This window comes from Symphalangus syndactylus, chromosome X (genome assembly GCF_028878055.3).
Source record: "Symphalangus syndactylus isolate Jambi chromosome X, NHGRI_mSymSyn1-v2.1_pri, whole genome shotgun sequence".
NCBI classification, from domain to species: Eukaryota; Metazoa; Chordata; class Mammalia; order Primates; family Hylobatidae; genus Symphalangus; species Symphalangus syndactylus.
In genome coordinates, this window is record NC_072447.2 from 139244931 (window position 1) to 139272026 (window position 27096).

Here is a 27096-nt window from a genome sequence, read left to right on the forward strand (position 1 = left end):
GGCTGAATAATGTTCCATTTTATGTATTTACCACACTTTGTTCATCCATTCATACAGGGGTTCTTTTGGAAGTGATGGAAATATTCTAAAATTGATTGTAGTGATAGTTGCACAACTCTGAATGTGGTGAAAGCCAATGAACTGTATACTTTAAATGGGTGAAGTATATGGTATGTGAGTAAAGTCTCAATAAAGCTGTTACCAAAAAAAAAAAGAAACTTAAAAGTGACAAGTAAAATCTATTCTTAGCTCAGAGCAATATAAAAACAAGCCTTAGGAAGGATTTGGCTTGCTGATTCATTTGTCAACTTCTGATTTATAGTAATAAATCCTCCTTCATTTTTGATATTGGTAATTTCTTTTTTTGCTCCTTTATTTTTGATAGTATAGGGATTTTTCCATTTTGTTGATCCTTCTAAACAACCTTTGGCCTTGTTAATTTTCCCTATTACTTGTTTCCTACTTTTTGATATCTGATTTTATGTTTATTACTTCCTTTCTTGTACTTATTTTGGTTTTACTTTTATCTTCTTTACATAGCTGCTGCTGCTGCTGCTGCCTCCTCCTCCTCCTCCTCCTCCTCTTCTTCTTCTTCTTCTTTTAAAATGAGGTCTCTCTGTCACCCAGGCTGGAGTGCAGTGGTGTGACCATAGCTCACAGCAGCTTTGAACTCCTGGACTCAAGCAATCCTCCCACCTCAGCCTCCCCAGTAGCTGGGACTACAGGCACGTACCACCACACCTGGCTAATTTTTAGATTTTTTATTTTTGTAAAGACAGGGTCTTTCTTTGTTGCCCGCGGGGGTCTTGGACTCCTAGCTTCAAGCAATCCTCCTGCTTCAGCCTCCCAAAGTGCTGGGGTTACAGGTGTGAGCTACCACCCCTGGCCTGTCTAGCTTCTTAATGTGGATCTATATATCATTCATTTTAGACCTTTCTTCTTTTCTAACATAATCCTAAAAAGCTGTAAATATCTTTCTAAGCACGGCTTTAGCTGTAGTCCACAAATTTTTATATGTTGTATTTTTATTATGTCAGTTCAAAATGCTTTCTATTTTTTTTAGTCCGTGGATTATTTAGGAGTGTATTGTTTAAATTACAAGTATTTGGGGCTATCTAAGATATTGTATTATTATTTTTTCAGACAGGATCTCACTCTGTCACCTAGGCTGGAGTACAGTGGCACAATCACGACTCACTGTAGCCTCAGCCTCCTGGGCTCAGATGAGCCTCCCGAGTAGCCTCCTGGGCTCAGATGAGCCTCCCGTGTAGCTGGGACCACAGGTGCATGTCACCACACCTGGCTATTTTTTAAAACATTATTTGTAAAGATGAGATCTCGCCATGCTGCCCAGGCTGGTCTCAAACTCAGCCTTTCAAAGTGTTGGGATTGCAGGCATGAGCCAAGCCTAAGATATCTTATTGTTATTGATTTCTTGTTTATTTCATTTTGGTCACAGAATATACTTAGTATAATTTCAATCCATTTACATTTGTTGAAACTTATTGTATTAGTCAGAGTTCTCTAGAGGGACAGAACTAGTAGGATATATATGTATGTATATATATATGTATATAAATACACACACACACACATATATATATATGAGACTTTATTAAGTATTAACTTACATGATCACAAGGTCCCACAATAGGCTGTCTGCAAGCTTGAGGAGCAAGGAGAGCCAGTCCGAGTCTCAAAATGGAAGAATTTGGAGTCTGATGTTCTAAGGTAGGAAGCATCTAGCACAGGAGAAAGATGTAGGTGGGGAGGCTAAGCCAGTCTCTCCTTTTCACATTTTTCTTCCTTATATTTGCTGGAAGCTGATTAGATGGTGTCCATCCAATTAAGGGTGGGTCTGCCTTTCCCAGCCCGCTGACTCAAATATTAATCTCCTTTGGCAACACCCCCACAGACACCAGGATCAATACTCTGTATCCTTCAATCCAATCAAGTTGACGCTCAGTATTAACTAACCATCACAAGTCCATCCCTTTTCAAGTTGAACCCATACACATTTCCTGAGACCATACATAATCTTCAAATAAAGACAACAATAAGGTCATAATTATGCCTAACATAATACAACTATCCTTTGTACAACTGGAAATGCACAAATCCCCAACACAAATACTATTACATAAAATTAACAATACTTAAATGCTGATATGAAGTCAGTAAATCCTATGTCACATGATAAAGGAAAAAAGAAATAAAATGAAGATATTTTCTTAGTACAAGTGTATACATGCACAAACATGTTTTTAACAAAAGAAGGAGGAAATATTCATGACAATTACAGTCTCCGTTTTTGTGGCTGGTCACGTGGTCGTAGCTGGTATTGATGTCTACCTCCTTCTGCTACCCATTCTCTATTCCCTTTGCCTTCAGCAAGCACCTCTGCAGGTCGTGGTTTTTTTTCTGGTGGAGTGACCCAAGCCTTCATTTTTGAAGGGTCTAGGCCATTTGTAGTTCTGCCTGGATTGGGCTGTTGTAGTTTCCCATTGACCTTAATCACAGGGCGTGGTAATTCTAAGAGATGCCCTAGTGGATCTCCTGTATTCCATGCATACCTTACCTCTGTTGTGGAGTAGTAGACTGATTTCATCTTGATAGTCAGGATCAATCACCCCAGCCAACACTGTAACTCCCTTCTTAGCCTATTGACTTAAAAGCGGGAGGAACCCAAAGTGTCCAGCTGGCAATCTTAACTTCCAGTTTAAGGAGACCGATGTTATGTCTCCTGGTGGCAGCGTTCCTCCCTCTGGAACTAAGACCTCTAGGCCAGCAGAATGTAATGTCGTGGGAACTGGAAGCAAAAATTTTGCTAGTGGATCATTAGGGGTGATGGTGAGTGGTGCCACTTCCACTTCCAACTCTTGATTCCTGGAACTGTGAATCCTGGCTATGGGAAAAACAGTACCATATATTGGACGCTGATTTAGAGCACTTATTTTATATCCCAGTGTGTGATTTATTTTGGTGAATGTTTCACATGGACTTCAAAAAAAATGTGCCTTCTACCGTTGTTGGATATAAATAGCAATTAGGTCAAGGTGCCAGCAGTGTTGTTCCAATCATCTTTGTTCTATCCTAGTTGTTCTCTAATTGGGAAGGGTGTTAAAATCTCTAACTTTGTGCAACTGTCTATTTCTCCATTTAGTCCTTTCAAATTTTGCTTTGTTTATTTTGGGGCTCTTTTACTAAGAACGTATACATTTGTGTTGGTTTGTCTTTCTAATACTAATCCTACCCCTAAACATATTTAACATTATTAAATATCCCTCTTTATCTCTGATAATACTGTCTTGAAGTTATTTTATCTGGTTTTAATATAAAAAACCAAGTCATCCAAGCCTTCTTATAGTTACTCTAAAAGGTATATATGTATATTTTATATTCATTTGCTTCCTAGCTGTCTTTATATTTAAAGTGTACCTCTTGTAGATAGCATACAGTTTGTGTTTTATTTTTTACCCATCCTGATAATATCTGACTTTTAATTGGAGTGTGTAGTTTTTCAATATTTAATGTAATTATTTATGTGGCTGGATTTGAGCTATCATTTTATTTTAATTTCTGTCTATCCCTCTGGCTTTTGTTCCTCTGTTCCTTCTTTCCTGTTGTCTCTTGCTTTATTTTAATATTTATTATAGTTGCTTTTTAATTGTTTACTGACTCTTTAATTATATATATTTGCCTGCCTTTCTTTCTTTCTTCCTTTCCTTTCCTTTCCTTTCCTTTCCTTCTTTCCTTTCCTTTCCTTTCCTTTCCTTTTTTCTGGAGTCTCCCTCTGTCACCCAGGTTGGAGTGCAGTGGCACGATCTGGGCTCAGTGCGACCTCCACCTCCCGGGTTCAAGCGATTCTCATGCCTCAGCCTCCGGAGTAGCGGGGACTACAGGCATGTGTCACTACGCATGGGCTTTTCTTTTTTTTTTTGTATTTTTAGTAGAGACAGGGTTTCACCATGTTGGTCAGGCTGGTTTCAAACTCCTGACCTGAAGTGATCCACCAGCCTCAGCCTCCCAAAATGCTGGGATTACAGGCGTGAGTCACCATGCCTGGCCTGCATTGTTTCTTAATGGTTGCTCTAGAGATTATAATATACATTTGTATATTTTTTTTACAGTCTACTTAGAGTTAACGTTGTACTGCTTCATGTAAAATGTAGAAACTTTAAACCAGACATGTCAATTTATACCCCCTGTTTTTTATGCTATAATTGTCACACACATATTTTACACAAGAAGATTATAAACTTCACAAGACAATGTTATAGTCATTACTTTAAAAAGTCCTATGTTACTTAAAAAATTGAGAGAAAAAATGGTTTTTTACATTTACCTAGATATGTATTATTTTTGATGCTCTTCACTCCTTTCTGAAGATCAGAGCTCTATTTGGTATCACTTCCCTTCAGCTCAAAAAAATTCACTTATGATTTATTGTAGTGCAGGTCTGATGATGATAAATTTTCTGAGTTTTTAATTTATCTGAAAATGTCTTTATTTTATCTTTGTGCTTGCAGGATATTTTTGTTTGCTATAGGATTCAGGATTGGCAAGTCCTTCCCCCAGCCCCCAGTATTTTAAAGATGTCATTTCACTCTCTTCTGGCCTTTATGTTTTCTGAAGAGAAATCAGTAATCATCTGAGTTCTTGTTTTTCTGTATATAATGTGTAATTTTTATCTGGCTTTTAAAAATATTTTCTTTGATATTCTGCAGTTTGACTATTATATGCCTGGGCACTTTTTTTCCTTTGTACTTATCCTGCTAAGGGTTTGCTGAGCTTCTTGAATATGTAAATTTATACCTTTTACTGAATTGGGGGAAATTTTCACTGTTATTCCTTCAAATACTGTTTCCTCACCATTTTCTCTTTCCTCTCCTTTTGAGACTCCAATTACTTGTATATAAGACCTTTTGATACTCCCCCACATATCCCTGAGACTGTTCATGTTTTTAATCATTTCAGTATCTATTCTTCCGAAAGGATCATTTCTATTATCTACCTTTAAATTTGCAGACATCTGTTGTTTTTGTGTTACCATTGGACCCATCCTGTGCAATTTTTTAAATTGTACTGTTTTTAGAATTCATGCTAAATGAATAGATTTTAGCTACTCTTGCCATAAAAACAACAAAAAAAGAGGTAACTATGTGAGACCATGGATATGTTAATTTGCTTCACTATAGTAACCTTTTTACTCTCTATATGTATCCCATAATATCATGTTATATACCTTACACACAATAAAGTTTACTTTTTAAAAATTTCAATATTATACTCAAAGTTTAAAATTTCTATTTTGTTTGTTTCTGTTTTTTTAACTATTATTTCCTCTCTCCATTAATTGCAAACATATTATCTTTTAAATACCTCAGCGTAGTTATACTAGCTGCTTTAAAATCCTTGTCTGCTAATTCTAATATCTGGATAATCTCAAGGTTTAACTTCATTGATTGTCTTTTAAAAATGGGTCACATTTTTTCTTCACATATTGAATAATTTTGGACTATGTCTTGGGTTTTATAAACGTTATATATGAACACTCTAGATTCTACTCTATTCTTTTGTAGATTATAGATTTTTGTCATAACAGGCAATTAACTTGGTTGGACTATACTGTAGACACCATCTCTTGATTGGCAGTTCAAATCTCAGTTAATTCCTTTATTCTTAGTGGAAGTCTGTCCTGTACATATGTGGTCCAGAGGTCAGGCATATATTTGGGCAGAATTTATACTTAGAATTTTGGATCCCGCTTTCCATTCCAGATGTCCACCACAACCCCCATCACCTCCCAGTGGCTAAGGTTGCCCTGGGTTTTGTTTCTGGTTCTTCATTCCACAAAGACTGCAATTAAAAAAAAAATCAAAGTTTTAGATGTCCTTCACAGCATTAGTTTCAGCCTGCCATCAGGCTACAAGATGTAAAAACGGGTACCCCACCTTATGATGTTACCTTTTTCCAAGTGTTTACTCTTCTCCAGAAACTGTCTGCTTTTGGTAATTTTCCAGTGCCTTCAAGTCTTTGTTACTTTGTATTGTTGTTATATGCAGGATGGTTGAGTTTATTAGGAGCTACTTAGCCATACTGAAACAGAGGTTGAATTCCCAGTGTATTTTGTTTACAATGGGGTTTTCTATCATAAATCTTGGTGGAGAGACAAACCAAACAACACCAGTTGTATTCTTGGTACCAAACTGCTTACATATTGAAGCTAAATCATGACCTCTCCATGGTACTTGATTGCCCTAGCAGAGTTCATTTCTGCTTAGCAAAGAGCCATATGGGTTTTGAGACTACAAGTCATTTTTAGAAATATTATTCACTTTTAACCTCCGTTATACACCCAGCTAGATAATAGCAACTTGAGAGGCAGCATAGATAATTTTTAAAAGTGGGCCAAAATCGCATATATCTTTGTTCACCCACATCCCAGTTGTGTGATCCTAAGCAATTCACTTAATCTTTCTACGCCATTTCCTGTTGCCATAATACAACGTACCTCTCAGAGTTGATAGAGAGATTAAATGGGAGAATGCAGGTAAGTGTGTCCACATATTCTGTTTTGTATAGGAGAATCCAGATTTATGGCTGTGGACTTAGTGTAATTATTACCAAAGCCCTTTTGACTGTCAAAAATGTTCCAGTACTTGTCAAATACTATTACCAATCAACTCAGCAAATACTTCTAATAGTGGATGTCTTATTCCATTTTGTGCTGCTATAACAGAATACCACAGAATGGATAATTTCTGATGAACAGAAATTTATTGGTTCACAGTTCTGGCGGCTGGGAAGTCGAAGATCAAGGGGCCACCTGCGGTGAGAGCCTTCTTGCTGTGTCATCCAATGGCAGATGTGCAAAGAGAGGGAGAGAGAGAACAAAAGATTGAACTCACAGCCTCAAGCCCTTTTATATTTGGCATTAATCCATTCAACAGGGTGGAGCCTTCATGACCTAAACATATCCCATTGTGCCCCAGCCCCCATTATTATCACATTGGTGATTAAGTTTCCAGTACATGCTTTTTGGGGGACATATTCAAACCATAGCTGCGAGCATGCAGCAGAATTGCTAAGCGCTAATGCCTCACTTCCCTGCTTCAATTTTTAACCAAAACATTGCTCCATAAACTATGAGGAAAGTGCCTAATATCATTGTATTGTGTTTTTTGTTGTTGTTTTGTTTTTTCCTTTTAACATATGGAGGAAGGTAGCCTGATTTCCAAGACTGGTTTTTATTTCTGGTAATCAGGGCAAATGACCTAATTTGTCATTTCCCTCTCATCTCTATTATTACCCAGGTGAAAGGAGATCAAAGGGAGAGAACCTCAGGAATAGGCTTAGAAAGGAAAAGATGATGTGTGTTTGTGTCTATGTCTGTGTGTACCAGGATCATGTCTTGGCCTGTGATTGTGTGTGTGTGTGTGTGTTAAAAGTATCTCATCTCTTATGGAGCTATTTCCCACCTTTCAGTCCTTTGAGTGATATTCTGAGGCTGAGCTGGGGTGGGAGGTGGGCAAGACTTCACTATGATGAATGAAGACTCCAATTTTCATTTTTTGGCTTTTCTTGGCAGATTTTCCTAGGCAATGTCCCTGTGGGAGGGAATTTGGCTTCCATATATTTGCCTAAATCACTGACGGAGAGAATTCCTCTTAGCAACTTACAAACGATCTTGTTTAATTTCTTTGGCCAGACTTCACTCTTTAAGGTAAATTCTTGCCTGTGGTAACTGTGATGAACTGGCATATGGTGACTCATTGTAATTATGAACTCTTGCTATTTTCATGATGTTCTGCTTATTTTAGAATATGCTGATTGATTCCACAAGTCTTCCAACACAACCCCTGCCCCTTAACATGAATCAACGTCTACTTTAATGATGTTCTACAGTTTTTAATTTTCACAATATCTCAGCTTTGGAAGGAACCTTAAGGATTATCTGGTGGCTAAACAGAAGCCTCAAGATGTTTCAAAGCCAGAAAAGAACAGCGAGTTCTCCTGATGAAATGATGTTTCGGCTTATCGGTGCTTTCCTCCCAAATCTCCCCTGCTCCTCAAAGCCAACATGTCCACTATTCTTGGCCAAGTCCTCTGAAGTTGGCTGGTATCCAGAAGGACATTTGCCTGCAGGCATTTGTTGCTACTTCCCACAGCCCCCACAGAACTTTCTCTGAAGGCTGCAGTCCTCACCCACTAGAAAACAGAGGCAGCATGATGTGATGCTGAAGAGTGTGGACTCAGGGGCAGGCTGGTTGAATTAAAAGCTGGCAATGCCATATTCTGCCTGTGTGTCCTCAAGCAAGTTACTCAACCTTCATGTGCCTTAGTTTCCTTCTCTGTAGTATAGGGTAATAAGAATTCCTTATAGAGCTATTGAAGGATTAAAGGAATTAGTGTATTTAAAGTGCTTACAATACTGCTTGGCGCACAAGTACCATGTTAAGTGTTTGTTCTACTATTATTATTATTATCCTGTCTTAGGTCTCGGCCTAACAAAAGGCTCATTCGTTTAGACCACTCTGTCTCGTCTAGCTGTTGGGAAGACAGTAATCAGAGTTTGCATGAATTTGAAGATAATGAACACTATTAATTGTTAATATTTATATTTATCATTTCATCTACTTCTCATGAGAAGCTGATACTCAAAAAGGTTAAGTAATTTTTCCCAAGGCCACATACCTAAAAAGTGGCATAGCTAGGAATCAAACCCAGGCTATCTGACTTTAAAGTTCATGTATTTAAGAGGTCAATACATTAATTTTCCCAGATGTGTTTGTATTTCTAAAGAGGTTATCCAAAGTAATGAATTTCTAATGGTCAAATATTCATATTTCTTTTGTGGGAGGTTGTACTGGGCCAACTCAAAATATATCACATACCCATACCACACGCCACCTCAAATATACCATGTCACCTCCAGCTATGTCTGTAAGACTTTCTGTTCCCCTGGAGTTCTCTAGCCACTCCTTTCTCTATCTAAATTCTATTTGTTCCTGTGGGCTTAGCTCAAATCCCACCCAGGATGGCTGCCTGGAGTAAGCGAGTCTCTGCTCTGCTTCCTGCCTCCTGGGCAAAATATTTAGTCGGCAAAACATTTTAATAAAAATTAAAAATACGGTCCATAACACTTTGACCCTTTTGGTAGGCTTACAATTTCTCTTTGTCACCTGAGATGCCATTATTTTGGTCTTCATTTCTCTCCTTTTTTCAGAGGGCTGTGCTTGTCTCATAGAATAGGAGATAAACTTGTTTTGCATAGATTTCACACTTAATAAGTCATTTTTATTCACTAACACTTTCTACTGGAAGAGATTAAAGATCTTTGCCAAAATTAAACTGCAAACGTCATAGTACCAGACGAAGAAGGATTATAACTAGCCTGCTTCAAATTCAGAGTTGAAAGGGCCCTCCTAACTCATATCATCCCATCTATTCATTTTACCATGGGTAAAAGTAAAATGGATATTGAGGACCTCAAGACTCAGAGAGGGGAAAGAATCTGCTGAAGGTGCCACAATTTATTCATTCATTCACTCAATCATTTATTCATTCAGCAAATATTTATTTAATTCCTACTGTGTGTCTTATATGGTGCTGAATGCTGAGGATGCAATGCTGAGCAAGATACATAGTGCCTGCTCTCGTGGAACTTCCAGTCTGCTGGAGGAGAAAAGAGACCTAAATGTTTTAACATCGAAGGGGTGACCCTTGGCTGGGATCTGTGCCACTGGTTATGGGGGAAAGAGTACTTACAAAAATGCTGCTCTTTAATTCTATTTTTCTTGAATCCCCGAGTATCACAGCCTTGCTTTCACACTACTTTCTCTAACATTTTTTGATCAAAATCTTAAGCCATTATGACATATAACCTTAGAAATTTATTTGTTTGTTTGTGTCTTTTAAAGATAGGATCTCGCTCTGCCATCCAGGCTGGAGTGTAGTGATGCAATCACAGCTCACTGCAACCTCGAACTCCTGGGTTCAAGAGATCCTCCTGGCTCAGCCTCCCAAGTAGCTGGGAATATAGGTGCTCACCACTGTGCCTGGTTAATTTTCGTATTTTTTTGTAGAGATGGGGTCTCACTTTGTTGCCCAAGCTGGTCTCAAACTCCTGGTCTCAAGCCATCCTCCCGTCTCTGCCTCCCAAAGCGTTAGGATTACAGGTGTGAGCCACCATGCCTGGTCCACAGAAATTGTTGATAAGGCACCACTCTTGGATAATATGTGTCTCCTCCTCTACGCCTCCACTAGCTGTGATTCTCAGGGAGAGGGACAGGCACTAGGCTGTTACAATATGGCACAGGGGCTCTGGGTGCATAGAAGAGGGAATCTACCACTCATCTGGAAGATCAGGAAAGTGCAGTGAGAGAAAGGTCTCAGCAGAGCCCTGAAGTTGAGTAGGAGCTCAAAGATGAAATAGGGCAAATAGAAGGAGGGAAGAGAGTTTCAGATAGAGGGAATAGCTTGTCTAAAAGTTCAGAGGTGTAACAGGTAAAACTTGAGCCTACAGTGCAAAGGATGGAACGATGAGGAAGTTTCTGTTCCTCTCATGGCATGGCTACTGTTTTGTAGTAAGGGAAATGAAACCAGAGAAAAGGCTAATTAAGTCTTGGATCATAGTGTGTGTCTCATCCTTTGGCCTTTTCACTACAGAAAACTGTGTCTCTTAGACTAAGTTGGGAGGATCATTAAATAACATCTAGTCTGCCATCTTTCCTAGTGTCACCAATAGACCAGAAAGAGGTAACAGGGTTTAGGAGGAACAAGAGAGCTAGGGTTAGCACTTGGCCTTTTGAGTGTCAGCAGGGCCCTTCCCGTTATATCTTGCTGCTGGCCATCTCTAAATCAGGTTGCTCCAGGCTGGCTTTGAATGAACAGAACAGGTCAGAAACAGGAAGTAAGTAGAGTCCTAGTGGAGCCCCAGGCTGAATTTGCAACTACCCAGGCTGCAGGGCTCAGGTGTGTAGGGTAGGTAGTAGGGACTGCACACTGTTTCTTCAGAAATATGAAGCCTTGGCATCTTCTAAAAGTGGCCCAGCAGGATCTCCAAGGAATATCATCTCGGTTCACGTCCTCTAGGCTTTTGTGGGGAAGTCCTCAGATATTTTTCTTCCTCTCCCTCTTGTCTGGTATCACCAGCCCTACCTGTGGCCTCTTCACATGTGCCTGTGCCCCAGAACAGGCAGCATCTCAGCTGACTTGCATCCTGGAGCCTTGGCCTGGGGTACTTTGGCACTGTTAGTTAGCAAGCCCCACTTCTCAACAGATAAATTCTAGTTTGTTGCCTTTAAACCAACATTTATTAAGCATTCCTGCCCTGTCATCCACTAGCTGAATGACCTTTATCTATTTAGGCACTGAGCCACTCAAGCCTCAGTTTATCTGAAAAATGCTTATATGGCTTCAATGAGGACTGCAAATGGCATGTGCATGAAAAGCACATAATAAGTGGCTCACCGTGGGCACAAGACACCTGCTACGTGCTAGGATATGTGAGGAACACCAGGCTATACAATGCCTGGGCTCTGGCCTCAGAGCTCACAGTCCCCTAAGAAGGCGATGACTGTCCTCTGAAATTTGTTTCAAACTGGGTGTTGATCAACCTGCTTCCATCTCTGTCAGAATAGAACAAGAAGTGGTTTATAACTTACACATGATAGATTTAGGGTTCTTATAGAGGAGCTCCCTAAAAGTAAGCAAGGATGGTTGAGAGTTAGAACTGGGATAAGTTGTGAAATGTCAAGGTCCAGAAAGTTATCAACATAGAGAATAGTTTCATTTTGTTGCTAGTGCAGTACTGAGTAGCAGGTGCAAAACAAATGCGTGCTAGATACACATTTGGTTGGATAGATGGATGGATTAATGAATTGTTCTAGCTTGGTATAATGGAGACCTTATGTGAAGACAGGAGATGAGCTGAATAACCTTTGACTTTAGCTTGCAATTTTATTTTCCACATTTCTGTACCTAATGTTGTGTGTAGCACTTCAAAATTCCAGATTGATTATTAATATGTAAGTAATTAGAAATTTAGGTCCTGAACTCCTCTTTTGTTTCATCTGCAGACCAAAAATGTCACTAAAGCATTAACCACATATGTTGTGAGTGCCAGCATTTCAGATATGTCCATTCAAAACTTAGCTGACCCAGTGGTTATCACTCTGCAGCATATTGGAGGAAACCAGGTAATATATCCATTTTCAGCTCAGAATCAAATGGCCTCAGGAACTCTGCAAGATTTTTCTGTTAAAAGTAATTTGTTAATTAATAGATGTGATTCTAACACTTAATGAAGAATGTCTTATTCCAGGTAGCAAAGGTGTGTTATAATTGGAACCTTCTAGAAGTAATGCCTTATCCTAAAGTGATAGGGAATGATGGGCATTCTAGCACTGTGACAGATTGGTGGGGCGGTGACGGGATCTTTTAGATGCCCCATCACACTAAATGACATGTGATTCCATTTATTTTTGAGTGAGGCAAGCAACTTCACTCAAAATTATTGAATATTTGTATTACTTGAATTTCCATAAATAACATTAAAATGTGTATGAATTATCACCAAAGAACTAAAAGCATAGTCATATGGCATAACATAAGGTATATATTACTAAATAATCAAATTTAGCCTAAGTACAAGTATGAATGACTATTCCATTATTTGACATTAATGTATGGCCAGTGTGACATCTCAATAGATTTCTCAGTTCCCAGTCTAAAAGACCATGTAGTTCAGCATACTTTTCACTGGTCTTAATTCTAGAAGGCAAAAAGAGAAGGAAGAGAGGGAGAGGAAATTTAAAGAAACAAATACCAAATGAAACATGTTAAGTAGGTAAGATCTCTCAATTTGGTCTGGGCTACAGCACTTCAATTATCCCCAGTAACTAATTGCTCCTTGCCTGCAGTTTCCTGGAGACTATAGGAGCTGGTGACATCTTAGGAATGTTCTGTAGGCCTAATGATGGGGCAGATCAAATTTCTGTCCATAAGCCTTGATCTCAGCGGTGAGCCCCGAATTCCAAAGCTCCGGAAGGAACACATCAGCCCTGCATTGACTATCCATAGCCTTGTACCAGAAGGGCTTGGCAATTTTTAATACTACCAGATATTTTAAAGGACATATCAGATCATCAGCCAGTGACATGCTGTTTTCTCACTTGTAAATCCAGAGTTAGTTGGAGTTAGTCTAAAAGCCAATTCACAAATGGCCCAAATGTGTATGTGTATGTGTGTGTGCATGTGAGTGTGTGCATGGCTACCATGGGAAAAAATATTGAGGAAGAAAACACTTGTGTGTATATGTTACTATATGGTAAATATCACAAGGCAAGATGTTTACCTCTGATTTCTTTTTTTCCAGAATTATAGTCAAGTTCACTGTGCCTTTTGGGATTTTGAGAATAATAGTAAGTATTTTTGTTAGCAACTTTGACTTTGCCCCAGATCATTTTCCCACTTGGCAGTTAAATGGGAGGGGGTTGTGTTGAAACTACTGTCTTATCAGACCCTACAGAGTATTCTGAATGACCAAGATACAGGATATGATTTTTATATCAAATTAGGGCATGGGAATTAAGACAATTTTCCTTTTTGATAGGGAAGATCTCTCAATTTGTGCTGGGGCTACAGTGCTCCAATTATGCCCAATAACTAATTGCTCCTTACCTGCAGTTTCCTGAAGATTATAGGAGCTTATTATAAGTATCTTAGGCTCCAAAGATAATTATTTGGAAAATCAGAAAAATTACATAACTCGAGGGTAAGCAAAGTTGGAAGAAAGAAATTTGGAAGGCCCAGCGCAGAGTAGCCTTGAGCTGTTTGAAGAAAGTTGAGGAAGGAATACCTGGTTCTTTATCTGTGCTTTCCCACAGGGTTTTGCAAGATCTATGATCTCCTTCCCTTTTTTTTCCCTCACCTCTTTTAGACTGACTGTGTGACCTTGGATAGACACTTTACCCCCTCTGAGCCCCAGTCTTTTTATCTTTTCATTGAGGAGATGAAACTTCTTGGTTGGTCTCTAAGGACCCTGCTTGCTTGAATAAGCGTGAGTCTTTGGAGACAGACAGTAGAAGACTGGGAATGGTCATAGCTGACTGGGTTGCTCTTAGGATTGCCATCTTCACTGGAAATATCCAGGGTTATCACCAAATCTCAGAGAATTTCCACACAGAATAAATTTCCCTAAGAACGCCAGGAGTGGCTAAGTGAGGAGTCCTTCTGCCTGTGGAAACTCTGCCTGGAACCTTTCCCTTTTTCACTATCCTTGGAATTCTGGGACAAAATGGAAATTCTCTTCCCATTCGGCTCCCCAGAGTATAAGAATACTACTTCTTTCTGACAAACAAAAATAACACTGCCCTTTCCTGATCCCCTCCAAGTCTCTCAGGATAAAACTCCTATAAAGTGACCAGCTTTGTCCCCTACAAACTCAATACGTTGATCTCTATGTTCATTAACGCAAATTGCTGGGGTACTCCCAGGTCACCCTTTGCCCCTGCACCTCTGCCCCGTGGATCTAGAACCTCTGGAATCTATGGCATTACCCCAGATGGACAAATGTTGACCAGACTTAGCTGCCTGACCGGGGATAACCCCTTTGGTCTAGTGCCACTCGGGAAGTTCTACTCTCAATCTGATCTAGTACCTGAGATCTACAGGTTATGGAGATATGAGTGTTAGTTCTAAACCCTGAGTGTGCCCAGAAGAAACTAGCCAGATGTACAGCAGAGCAGAGGCTCTAATTGGCCCTGCAGAGCTCCAGACCATGATCTGACTTTGATTGAAAGCACTTGAGACCCTTTGAATTGCGGGTTCAGCTGGGTGTTCAGATGTCTATTCCAGTCCCTCTGAGTAAGCTCAAGTGCCAGCTTATATTCCATACATCCATGTCCTTAAAAAGATTCTAGATCTGCTTGCTTCCTATTTATTGGCTACTTTAAAAAAAAGTTCACGGTTAGAGTCTGTCCTAATTTATAGAGGTATGGTATAAGAACAGGAAAAGGGAGAGCCAAAGAAGTTATGCCATTTACGAAGTCCCCAAAAAGTCAATTTAGTCTATTAGACTTAATTTAATTTCAGTGTTCAATTATACCCCTAATCTTGCTGTCTTAGCAAATAATATTAATTATAACACACGTTTGGATAGTGAATATAATGGAAAGTTAAACATTTCTGAGAAAAACAAAATTGCTTTGAAATTTCCTTCTGTCTCCTACAGATGGGCTGGGTGGATGGAATTCGTCAGGCTGTAAAGTAAAGGAAACAAACGTAAATTACACAATCTGTCAGTGTGACCACCTCACCCATTTTGGAGTCTTAATGGTGAGTTGTCTCTTAGTCACTCCTCGATGGAAGTTTGACAATTTTTATTAGACCAGTAATATATGTGTGAACTGTTATTAAAAAATGGTATGCATTTGGAAAAAAAGCCCCCTTCCAATTTGTTCATCCAAAGTAGATCAGATTGAAACAAATATTTATTTTTTCTCCTTATAAAATTAACGCTTGCTTCTCAAATTTCAAACAGTACAGAAAAGGTCCCTGTAACCTCCCTCCCAAGTGATCACCACCTTTAACAGGCTAACATGTATATTCATTTAGGTTCTTTTCCTGTGTATATAGGAATGTATGTTTTTGTTTTATAAACATGGTATCAAATTATTCGTACTGTTTGTACCAATTGCTTTTTTCATTTAACAATATATATTGCACAACTTTCAGGCAAATGTGTATGTATCTATTATACTTCAATTTTTAAAATACCTTTATAGTATACCATTGCTTGGGTTTAACACAGTAAATTTAACTAATCCCTGACTGGCGGACATTATAGCTGTTGCTGTTTTTCTCATTATGAATATTGCTGTAATACACATTCTTACTCATGTATCTTCAAACATTGGTGTAAGTATTTTTGCAGGGATAAGTTGACAGAAGTAGAATTGCTGGATTAAAGGGTCTGGTCATTACAATATTTAAATTTAAGAAGGATCATAAGTATTTGCTGAGTTTTTCTTCCAAATGACTCTCAAATGTATTCCTTTTTCTCTACCCACATCAGAATACTTTCCTGGATTTCTTAGGTAACTTTATTACATACTGTTATCTGAATGTGTCATATGTTACTTGTTCCTACAAAGAATGGTTAGCTTTTTGAGGGCTGTGGGTCTGTTTTATATTTGTTTATTTTACATATATATATATATATATATATATATATATTTTTTTTTTTTTGAGACGGAGTCTTGCTCTGTCGCCCAGGCTGGAGTGCAGTGGTTCAATCTTGGCTCACTGCAAGCTCCGCCTCCCTGGCAGAGGTGGGAATAATCACCTGAGTCCAGGGAGGCTGAGGCTGCAGTGGGCCATGGTCAGGCCACTGCACTCCAGCCTGGGCAAAAGAATGAGACCCTGTCTCAAAAAAAAAAAAAAAAAAAAAAAAGAGAGAGAGAGACCAGGGTTCTTGTTCCAGCTCTGTCTGTAACTAGCTATGTGATCTTGGTCAGGTTGCTTCCCTCTTTTGAATCTTAGATTTTCTTCTGAAATGTGAATGACTGGAGTACACTAGGGTTTCTCAATCTTGGCACTATAGATATTCTGGCCAAATAGTTCTGTCTTTTTTTTTTTTTTTTTTTTTTTTTTGACGGAGTCTTGCTCTGTCACCAGGCTGGAGTGCAGTGGCGCAATCTCGGGTCACTGCAACTTCTGTCTCCTAGTTTCAAGTGATACTCCTGTCTCAGCCTCCCCAGTAGCTGGGATTACAGGTGCCCACCACCACACCCAGATAACTTTTATATTTTTTAAGTAGGAATGGGGTTTCACCATTTTGGCCAGGATGGTCTCGATCTCCTGACCTCGTGATCTGTCCACCTCAGCCTCCCAAGGTGCTGAGATTACAGGCGTGAGCCACCCCGCCCGGCCCCAAATAATTCTTTGTCGTGGGGGGTTGTTCTGTGCATTGTGAGAAGTTTAGCAGCATCCTTGGTCTTTCCCCACTAGATGCCAGTAGCACCCTCCCCAGTTGTGACAATCAAAAATGTCTCCAGATACTGCCAAACGTCCCTGGGAGAGGAGTAAAATCACTCCTGGTTGAGAACTACCAAAGTAAACACTGCTTCTTAACCTTTTATGAGTCATGAATCTCTAATCATCTGATGAAAGCTACGGGCTTTGTTCTTAGACCAGTGCACACATATATTCAAATAATTTTGCATGTCATTTCAGATCTTTAATGGTACTTAATTAATAAATTACTGAACTTTGTGATCTCTAAGGTCCATTTTGCTTGTTAATTTTGTGAAGGCTATTTAAGGTCTAAGGAAAAGGACTTTTATTTTTTTTGCTGTTCTGTGTAGTGTTTTGAGATGCTCAGTTCAGATAATTATTCACTTTGCATCCCAAATTCACATCTCTCAGCTTGGTTATATTTTAAATATAGAACATGTTAATGATGATGAAGCCAAGGACCAAATGTTCTTCCAATGCTATTGATGTCTCCCCATGCCCTGTACACAGTCAGTTGGACTAGGCACACTCAACAAACAATATTTGGTCTTATCATATATCCATTCACATAATCTGGTTTTAGAAGAGCTATGGCAGAAATGTTATACATCCTGGGAACTTCCCGTTAGTGAACACTGGAAGCATTTTGCCATAAACTTGCTCTGGTGTATGTGTAAAACACAACACATTGTGTTCCTTAGGATTTATCCAGGTCTACAGTGGATACAGTGAATGAACAGATATTAGCGCTTATAACATACACCGGATGTGGAATCTCCTCCATTTTCCTGGGAGTTGCAGTGGTGACATACATAGCTTTTCAGTAAGTTGATACAGCCTTGCTCTGAGCATATTTAATTTGGTTTGATGGATGCTATTACCATTGTAACTTTGTTAATTTCATGAACACATCACAATAGGAAGAAGTCAGATCCATTAGATTATGAAGTGGACGAGTTAAAAACAAAATATCAAGGCTCCTCTAAAAATATTTTAATTGGATTTTTGTAAAACAAGGGAGTTGAGATAGGAAAAGATTTCTGTATAGGATATAAGAACACCAACCCTTAAAGAAAATTTGATAAAGTAGACTTTATTAAGAACTTCTTTAATCAAAAGACACAATTCAGATAGTGAAAGGCAAACCTTACATAGAGAGAAGATATTCACAATGCATATATCAGATAAAAGACTTGTATGCAGAATGTATTAATAACTCTCATAAATCAAAAAGCAAAAGACAGTAAAGTTTATAAATGGACAAAAGACTTGAACAGGCACCTCACAAAAGAGAATATCCATGCCTAAGCCTAACCTTTACCAAATGGCCAATAAGCATATGACAAAGTTCTTTACATCATTACTCATCAGAGAAATCCTAATTACAACCACAGTTATGTACTTCTCTGCACCCACCAGAATGGCTAAAATTAAAAATAATGACAATAGCAAGTGTCAACAAGCATGTGGAACAACTGGAACTCATACATTTTCTAGTGGGAATGTAAAATGGTTCAGACACTTTGGAAAATTTTTTGGCAATACCTGTTAAATATAAATATACATCTAGCTGTTGACCCAGAAATTTCACTCTTAGATATATGCTCAAGACAAATGAGTACATATATCCACTGAAAGATATGTACAAGAATATTTATAGCAGCTTCAGTCACAGTAGCTTCAAATTAGAAACAACCCCAATTTACATTAACAGTTGATTGGATGAATAAATTGTGATGTATTTGTAAAATGGAATGCTACACAGCAGTAAAAAATGAATTACTTCTATACAATGCAACATAATATCTAAATCTCATAGACATAGAATTGAGCAAAGGATGCCAGAAAAATAAGACAACATACTGTGTGGTTCCATTTACAAAAAGTTCCAAACACAGGTGAAATCTATGGGGATAGAAGTGAGAGTATTGGTTACCTCTGGTGGGTGATATTGAATGAGAGAAGCATGAAGGAGCCTTCTGGGATGTTGAAAATATTCTATCTCTTGATCTGTGTCGAAGTTCCACAGGTATATACATATGTAAAGATCCATCAAGTTATATTGTTAACACTTGTGCACTTTACTATTGATCTCAGAAAAAAATTCACACAAAATGAAAACAGCAAAATTTAAATCAATGAATATTTAATAACAATGTAAAATAATCAAAGGGGGTAGTACATATTTTTTTATTTTGAAAAATACTGGGTGAGTTTCTGCAAAGTAAAGTTGCAATCACTTATTCCATGAGGCCATATGTCGGGATCTTTAGAACTATCCACGTAGCTCTACTTGGAATGGTTTCCATAGTCATCCTGCTATTTGGTAATATGTAGCTCCAGCCTGCTGAAGCAGTGGTGATAGACTCATAATACCCAGGAAACTCCTTCCTTCTTTCTAAAAGATAAAAAGAAAAATAATAGCCTCTCTCAACTGCGTAGTTGAGAGAGGCTATTATTATTTCTGTTAGTTAAGGTCACTATATTTATTATGCTTTGACTCTACCTGGAAAGAGAATGAGGGACTTCAAAGTATAAGCAAAGATGAGTAATTCTTTTATTCTTTCACTTATTATGTAGATAAGATGTGGCGATGTTTAATTAAAAAAAAAAACAGACTTTACCTAACAACATTGTACTTTCTCTTTTAGCAAACTTCGAAAAGATTATCCTGCCAAAATTCTGATCAACCTGTGCACAGCACTACTGATGCTAAACCTGGTATTTCTGATCAATTCTTGGTTGTCATCATTTCAGAAAGCGGGAGTTTGTATCACAGCTGCAGTGGCACTTCATTACTTCCTGCTTGTTTCTTTTACTTGGATGGGCCTGGAGGCAGTCCACATGTATTTGGCTCTAGTCAAAGTCTTCAACATATACATTCCAAATTATATCCTTAAATTTTGTCTAGTTGGTTGGGGTAAGTATATCTGCCATTGTTTTTGATATTTATGTCTTAAGCCTGTCTTTCTAATTCTATCTCTGTTAGATTCTGTTAATATCATACGTCAAAAATTAAGGATCGCCTTGCTGGTGTTTGGGCATGCATCTTTTTTTTTCTGCCTGTATTGCTCTGTAAATTCAATTTTTAACCTTTATGGCGAGGAGTTGGTGCAGAAATATTTATTGAGCACTTATTGTGTGTTGTGCTAAGTGCTGGCTCTACAGTAGTGAACAGATTTTATCTCTTCCTTTACAGAAGTTACAGTCACAACAAATACTGATAAAACAGCTAACACTTAGGTAGCACTTACATGTGCCAGATGCTATTCTAAGTGCTTTACATACACATTTAGTCCTCATAATATCTCCACGGGATAGATTCCATCATTATTCCCATTTAATAGATGAGGAGACTGAGGCACAGAAAGATGAGGTAATTTGCCAAAACTCACTCAGCTAGTAGGCAAGAGAGCTGGGATTTGAGCCAGGAAGTTTGTCTCCATAGTTTGGACTTGTAACCTCTATGGTCTTGCCATATTGTTTAAAGAACAGGGAAAAGACTTGAAATGGGTGAAAGAGTGCTGGGTCAGCCAGAACCTGACTCTCATCACACCTCATGACTGTGATGATCATTGCTGGCCTTGGAAGAAGCCAGGAATGGTCCTCAGCATAGATCTGTCTGAATACAAATGTCATTTCATTGGCTTGCTTTCCTGTATTTCTGACTAACATGGTCAGCTCGGCTCCTTTCCTCTCTCTCCCTTGTGTATTCAAGGCAGATTTTGGGTTCAGAAAATGTGTTAGATGTGTAGGAGATGTATATTAAGTAGCATACCTTGGGTACATAGGAACACAGATTTTATCTTCCACTGCCTTTGTGAAGACAATACCCTTCTAATTAGCTACTCATCCCTTTAATGAGTTCATTAACATAGTACATGCTTTCACTGGATACACAGTCAGTGCTATTATCTATGCTAATATGGGGAGCAGAGACAGGCAAATACTGAACAGATCATAATCTAAAAGCTTGTTTTAGTACACTTTGGAATCCATCAGAAACACAGAGACAAAAGCAGTCGATACACTCCCCTTAGTGCCTTGTGTCCCTCATCTTGATTCAATTAGAGGATTGAAAAATGTGGAAGAGGCTTCATGAATAATCCAAAAAGCAGATAACCCACGTATGGCCCATTGTGAAAGGGCTGTAAATATCATTTCATCCTGGCTTTCCTTCTCCCTCATCATCACTCATTCCCAGCTTCTTTTTTAAACCCTTCCTCCAGGACTCACTTCTTATCTCTTTGATCTTCTAATTTCATACACATTTCTTGGGTTACAAGGAGAGGCAGGAAAGGCTAAAGCTTGGTACTTGGAAGCAGGAAAACTTTAGTTACACACACAAGCTAAAAAGTCTGACTGGCTTAATCAGTAAAGAAAGATACAATAAGCCACTCTTACCTTCAGTTTATTACTTACATAAACTGTGAAAGGAAGAGTACCTAAAAGTGCCAGCTTTCACATTCTTGTCCCCACGCTAAAAAGAACAACCCGAAAACAAAGGGAATGGACGACTGCCACGTGAGTTGTAGGATTCTTGGTGGCTGAGGAGCTAGTTTTAAATGGAAGTGATGCTGTTTCCTATTCTGCAGCCCTATTCTAAGGGGGCAGGGTACAAAGGCCCACACCTCTGCAGAACCCTGGGAGATGATGAGAAGCTGTCTCCTGACAGCCTCCTGGAGGAGATAGGGAGGTGAGTAGAAGATGGTCCCGGAGCACCTCCTCACAGGCCTCTCATCTTCTCGAATTTGTGGAGGCGCGCAGGGCACACTGCCCAAATTCAGATAAGCCTTTACCTGTGTGGTCTATGTGGATACATGCAAGGTCACCAAGGAGCCACAGCTGAGCTGTCCCACTACAGGGAGTTTTAGAGCATTTCAATATTAGACAAAAGCAATCAACTGTAAGGAAAATAGATATTAATATCTGTATGTTTGAAGCTCTGCCTTATGAATGCCAAAGCAACCTGTTGGAAAGGTTTATTACTTTTAATGACAAAAACCACAATTACTTTTGCACCAACTTAATGAATCCCTGTCCAAGACAGTAGATTTGTTTATATTTTTAAAATAACAACAGAAGGGATCTTTTTTTTAAATTTTCAATATGTAAACACAGCTTGAAGACTGCTGCACAACTTCCATCCTAAATATGAGGACTTCCCCTGTCTCTCCCTTCCAGCCTTCTATTTTAAAAAACATCTGCAGCATTCTAGGTGCTGTGCTTGGGGTGGGCTATACAGATTTGAAGTGACCATCCTGTTTATCACAGAATGGGACAGTGGAGGATTTTTCAAGATATTTGGCATTCTGGGCTTTGGAACAGCTTTGGGAAGCATGTAACAAAACCCCTAAAATGTATGTAGGTGTATGCGCTTAGTCTAGGAGAAATACAACTGAGAGATAAAGAAATCATTTTTTTTTGCAAATGTACAAGAAATTGGATTTTTAAACCCTGTGTCTACACTCTCCTCACGTTTGACCATTTTGACTGAACTGATTGCTTTATTATAGTCTGACTGAATTGAGTTGTTGTTAACTGGTCGATCTAGTCAAAATGTCAAACTAGTAACGAGTGTGGAAACAGTTTCCCTGTCAAAAAAGCACTGAAGGCTGCAGCTGATTGCCTGTGCCCTTCTCCTAAGGTGACCTAGACAAAAAGCTATTGGGAACGAAGGGGCGATGTGAAAGGGAGTAAAAATTAGGGGCTCATCATCTAAGAAGAAATGCTTGATGCGAACTTGCATTCCAATCAACTAGATACTTCTTTTGCCAAGTTGATTTTCTGGCACTTGAGCTATTTTTAATAACTAGTGGGCGTTGTATTGGAGCCATTGGCATGCTGTCTAGTTTAGCAGATTGGAGAACTCCTTGAAATGTTTAACTTGGAAGAATTCACAAACATTTTGCAAACAATAGTATTTTGATGCCCTCACATCTGTGGCTCATTTAAACAGTGTCTTAATGTATCATCACCCACAGTCATTGATTAGGTTGCCTCCCTGCTACCTGATGAAATGCCTTTGACTTGCTTTCCCACTGCAGGAATCCCAGCTATCATGGTGGCAATCACAGTCAGTGTGAAAAAAGATCTGTATGGAACTCTGAGCCCAACAACTCCATTGTAAGTACCAGCATCTCTGTTTCTCTGGTGGTGGGGCTGTGGCCCAGCAGGGTATGGTAAAGTGTTCTTGGCCTGGGATTGGTCTTGACCCTTGGCTTCAGAAATCAACCTAAGTCCTTTTGCCCTAAACATAGGCCACATTTATGTGATGGTAGTTGCCCGGGTCCTCTATGACCTTGGGCAAGTTACCTTACCTTTTAGTTCAATTTCCTCCTCTGGAAAATGGGGATAATAATGTTTTCTCTTAATGTCCTGTGTAAATTAAAATGATATCATGTATGTAATGTGCTCAGCATATTGCCTATTCTATGGCAAATGCTGTGTAACTGGCACGTATTATGATTACAAAGCTCACACATCAGGTCATTGCAAAGAGTGGCCACTACAAGAAAATTCTGAGATGATTTGGGAAACATTTTTTACCTTTCAACAACAAGGGTCTTCCCTGAAGAACGCTGAACAGCTTTCCTTTGTAAACGGCCTCGGCTTTGTTGTTCTCTTGTTTCTTTTCATTTTTTTCCTTTTCTCCCATTTGATGTATAAGCTCATCTCTTTAGTTCTCTCAACCACAATCACACAAGAGTAGCAATTCACTTCACCCCACCTCTCCAGAACCTTCTTTTACAGGCGTGTAGGTGTGTAGATAGTTGCCCTGTGGTCCTTTAGGCTGCACAATCTCATTTTACACTTCTGATTGTTCCATTCTTTTTATCATTGCCTCTCAAGTTCTCTTCCACTATAGATTTCCTCTCCCACTGGACTGGAATTAAATGTAGAAGGTCCTGCTCCAAGACTCCCCCATCTTTCATATTGAGATGACAGTTACCAGGGGGTCAAAATTATTTTGCCCTTTGCAGCAGATGCTTTCTAATTAAAATTCCTTGTTATGTTTTCTTTCTCTTCCATTTTCTCTTCCCTTCCTTCTCATCTCCCCCTCCATCCTCCCCCTTTGCCTGTTTTGTGACTTAAAAGGTCCCCAGTGTCTACCTAATGGTGACCCTTCTTGAACCATCAAAAGCAAGAGCAAAAGCAAAACCAGAACAAAATCAACTCCACTTTTTCCCAAAAGAGACTTTTCAGATGTGACTTGGTTAGTAAGAGGCCGACTGCTCTAATAGTTTTTTTTCAAATTATATTTTGAAGAAGTAATTCATGCACATGGAACAAAATCCAAACGTACAACAGGGTAGAGGATGAAAAGTAAGCCCCACTTCCAACCCCTAGCTACCCAGTTTCCCTCCTGAGGTAACTCTTATTACCAATTTATTACCAATGATCACATTTGTATGGCTATTTTCTTGCATACTTTGTTACCCAAGTGGTAGATATAGACCGTTTGGCACCTTGGTCTTTCCACTTAACAATATATCTTGGAGGTGATTCTCTACCCAAACATATAACACTATCTCATTTTAACAGTTTTCTATAGCGTCCTTTAAGGATGCTGATGATATTCAGGGAACTCTAGGTGTCAGAATCTATTAGGAAAATTAAATGTTTTTTAACATGTTTGCAACACACACACAAACTCACACATATGTGAAAGTATCCACGCCAACATAAACAATGTGACCAAAAGAGATTTTCCTGGTTTTAGAAAAGAGAGCTCAGCTAAGTTGACACACATTTAAATTAGTCAAGCTTCTCTGTGTTCAAAAATCAGGGAAAATGCCTCCAGTAATTGCAAATGTTATTAAATGGAATATCTGTTCCTATGAATCACTGCATATTTTTTCTTTAATAAAAATTGTAGAGTCGTTAATCAATCCAGTAGCCAGTGTTGCCTTTGTCTTCCAAATACATCATATTTTAAAGCAGTACACCTAGAGCTCTTCTCTTTTTGTAGCATTTTCATTAACTTTCATAATTTCACCATTGTTTGATATAGCTTTCAGAAAAGCCATTCATTGCTCACATCCTTTCACTGTGATATTTATCTTGTAAAGTAGAATTAATCCTGCAAATAAGAGCCTAGATATAAGGTGGTGGCGGGGTGGGGGGCGTGCGGGGGCAGTGTGGGGAGCACGGCGATGGAGAGCCACTTTGGGGGAAAATGTATCATTCGTTTTTCTGCTGTTAACGAAGAGAACCGTTTCCTAGGGAATTGGACTGACAGGTTTCTGCATATATAGGGCAGAAACACCCTCTAAGATTTCTGACTTAGTGTTGGAAAGAACCCTGAACTGGGGCTCAGGAGATTGAAGTTCTTGTCCCAGCTCTGCCTCCAGTTGGTATGAGTGAACTCTGTCAAGTTCATTTCTCTAGGGCAGATGCCCTTAGGGTGAAATAAAATTCACTAGATGATCTTCAGTCTCTGAGAAATAGGACTTTATGTTTCCCTATCTCATGATAGTCTTCTTTGTTTCTTACAGTTGTTGGATTAAAGATGATTCGATCTTTTACATCTCAGTGGTGGCTTATTTTTGCCTCATATTTCTCATGAATCTCTCCATGTTCTGCACTGTTCTTGTTCAACTGAATTCTGTGAAATCCCAAAGCCAGAAGACTCGGCGGAAGATGATCCTGCATGACCTCAAAGGCACAACGAGCCTGACATTCTTACTTGGCCTCACCTGGGGGTTTGCCTTTTTTGCTTGGGGACCCGTGAGGAACTTTTTCTTGTATTTGTTTGCCATTTTTAACACTTTGCAAGGTAACTGCTGCTTTTTTGCCTTTTCTGTGGCCAGCTACACCTCCAGCAAAGCTTTTGTTGCTTTGGAAAATAATCTCACCTGTTGGAAACATTAACTAGATGTTAGTCTTCATTAAATGCACATACAGCCCACTCTCTCTTGCTCAGTGGTATAGGGAGAAGCCCAGATAGGTAACCCAACTTTAGGTAGTTGGAAATGTCTGTATCAAACACTGATTGGCAATACTTCTTATAGTGTTCATTGTATCAACACATTGAGATAGAAAATGTACAGATTCACACTCACGTTGACATTTTGAAGTACACAATCCAGCTAAATATAGCAATTAACTGGAAAGCAGAAACATTAAATTTTAACCCCATAGGCTCCATCTGCATCTGATATCCTAATATTTTGGGAAAGAGCCAGGCTAGACTATCATAGAATCATACAGGAATGAAGGTTAAAAGCAAAGGGCTGTGGGAAAGGCCAAGGTTATAGCCTTGAGTTTGCTATAAAACAGCCTTTAAAAAAATTACAACAATTGGTTGAATTAGATGATCCTAAGCTAAAGGCCCTAGAGCTCTTTTAATTATTTTCCTTTATTCTGATGAAATGAACAAATAATCAATGAAGTGATGAAATGGTAGACAAAAGATGGCATGAGAAGTAAAACTAGGGGCAAGGTATGATGGCTCATGCCTGGAATCCCAGCACTTTTGGAGGCCGAGGCAGGCGGATCACTTGAGGTCAGGAGTTTGAGACCAGCCTGGCCAACATGGTGAAACCCCGTCTCTACTAAAAAATATAAAAATTAGCTGGGCATGGTGGTGTGTGCCTGTAGTCCCAGCTACTTGGGAGGCTGAGGCAGGAGAATTGCTCAAACTCTGGGAGGCAGAGGTTGCAGTGAGCTATGATCGTGCCACTGCACTCCAGCCTGGGCAACAGAGAGAAACTCTGTCAAAAAAAAAAAAAAAAAAAAGCTAGAGATCTGGTTCATATAACTCTGAATAATTGCTGATGTTCATTTTAACTTGATTTTGCCTATTAAAAATATTGGGGGGAAGAGGCATGCAAAATGATTTTGTCTGAGTCTCTAATTCTACCCCATACTTTTATCCTCAAGTGTCGTCCAGTCCATTTGGGCTACTGGGACAGGCTGAGAGTCAAGTTGGCATTTCATTGAGTTAGAGTCTCCCTTCATGCTCTCCACTATTTTTTTTTCATTCAGTAAACCCTTATTTTCCATACTGAAGCCCACTGATGGTACCATGGGATGCTCCCACAAGGAAAAAGTTCTATGGTCAAATAACTT

The 27096-nt window shown here is 39.0% G+C and overlaps 1 protein-coding gene across 1 annotated transcript in view; it reads left to right on the forward strand.

Moving 5' to 3' along the window:
* Nucleotides 1-27096, forward strand: part of ADGRG4 (adhesion G protein-coupled receptor G4) — a 113700-nt gene that overhangs the window by 77491 nt on the left and 9113 nt on the right. Inside the window, exons 16-23 of the mRNA XM_055268008.2 lie at nucleotides 7592-7726; nucleotides 12084-12203; nucleotides 13382-13427; nucleotides 15239-15342; nucleotides 17724-17845; nucleotides 19674-19942; nucleotides 23070-23148; nucleotides 25521-25801. Of these exons, the coding sequence (XP_055123983.1) occupies nucleotides 7592-7726; nucleotides 12084-12203; nucleotides 13382-13427; nucleotides 15239-15342; nucleotides 17724-17845; nucleotides 19674-19942; nucleotides 23070-23148; nucleotides 25521-25801 (1156 nt within the window). The remainder of the gene's footprint in view (nucleotides 1-7591; nucleotides 7727-12083; nucleotides 12204-13381; nucleotides 13428-15238; nucleotides 15343-17723; nucleotides 17846-19673; nucleotides 19943-23069; nucleotides 23149-25520; nucleotides 25802-27096) is intronic.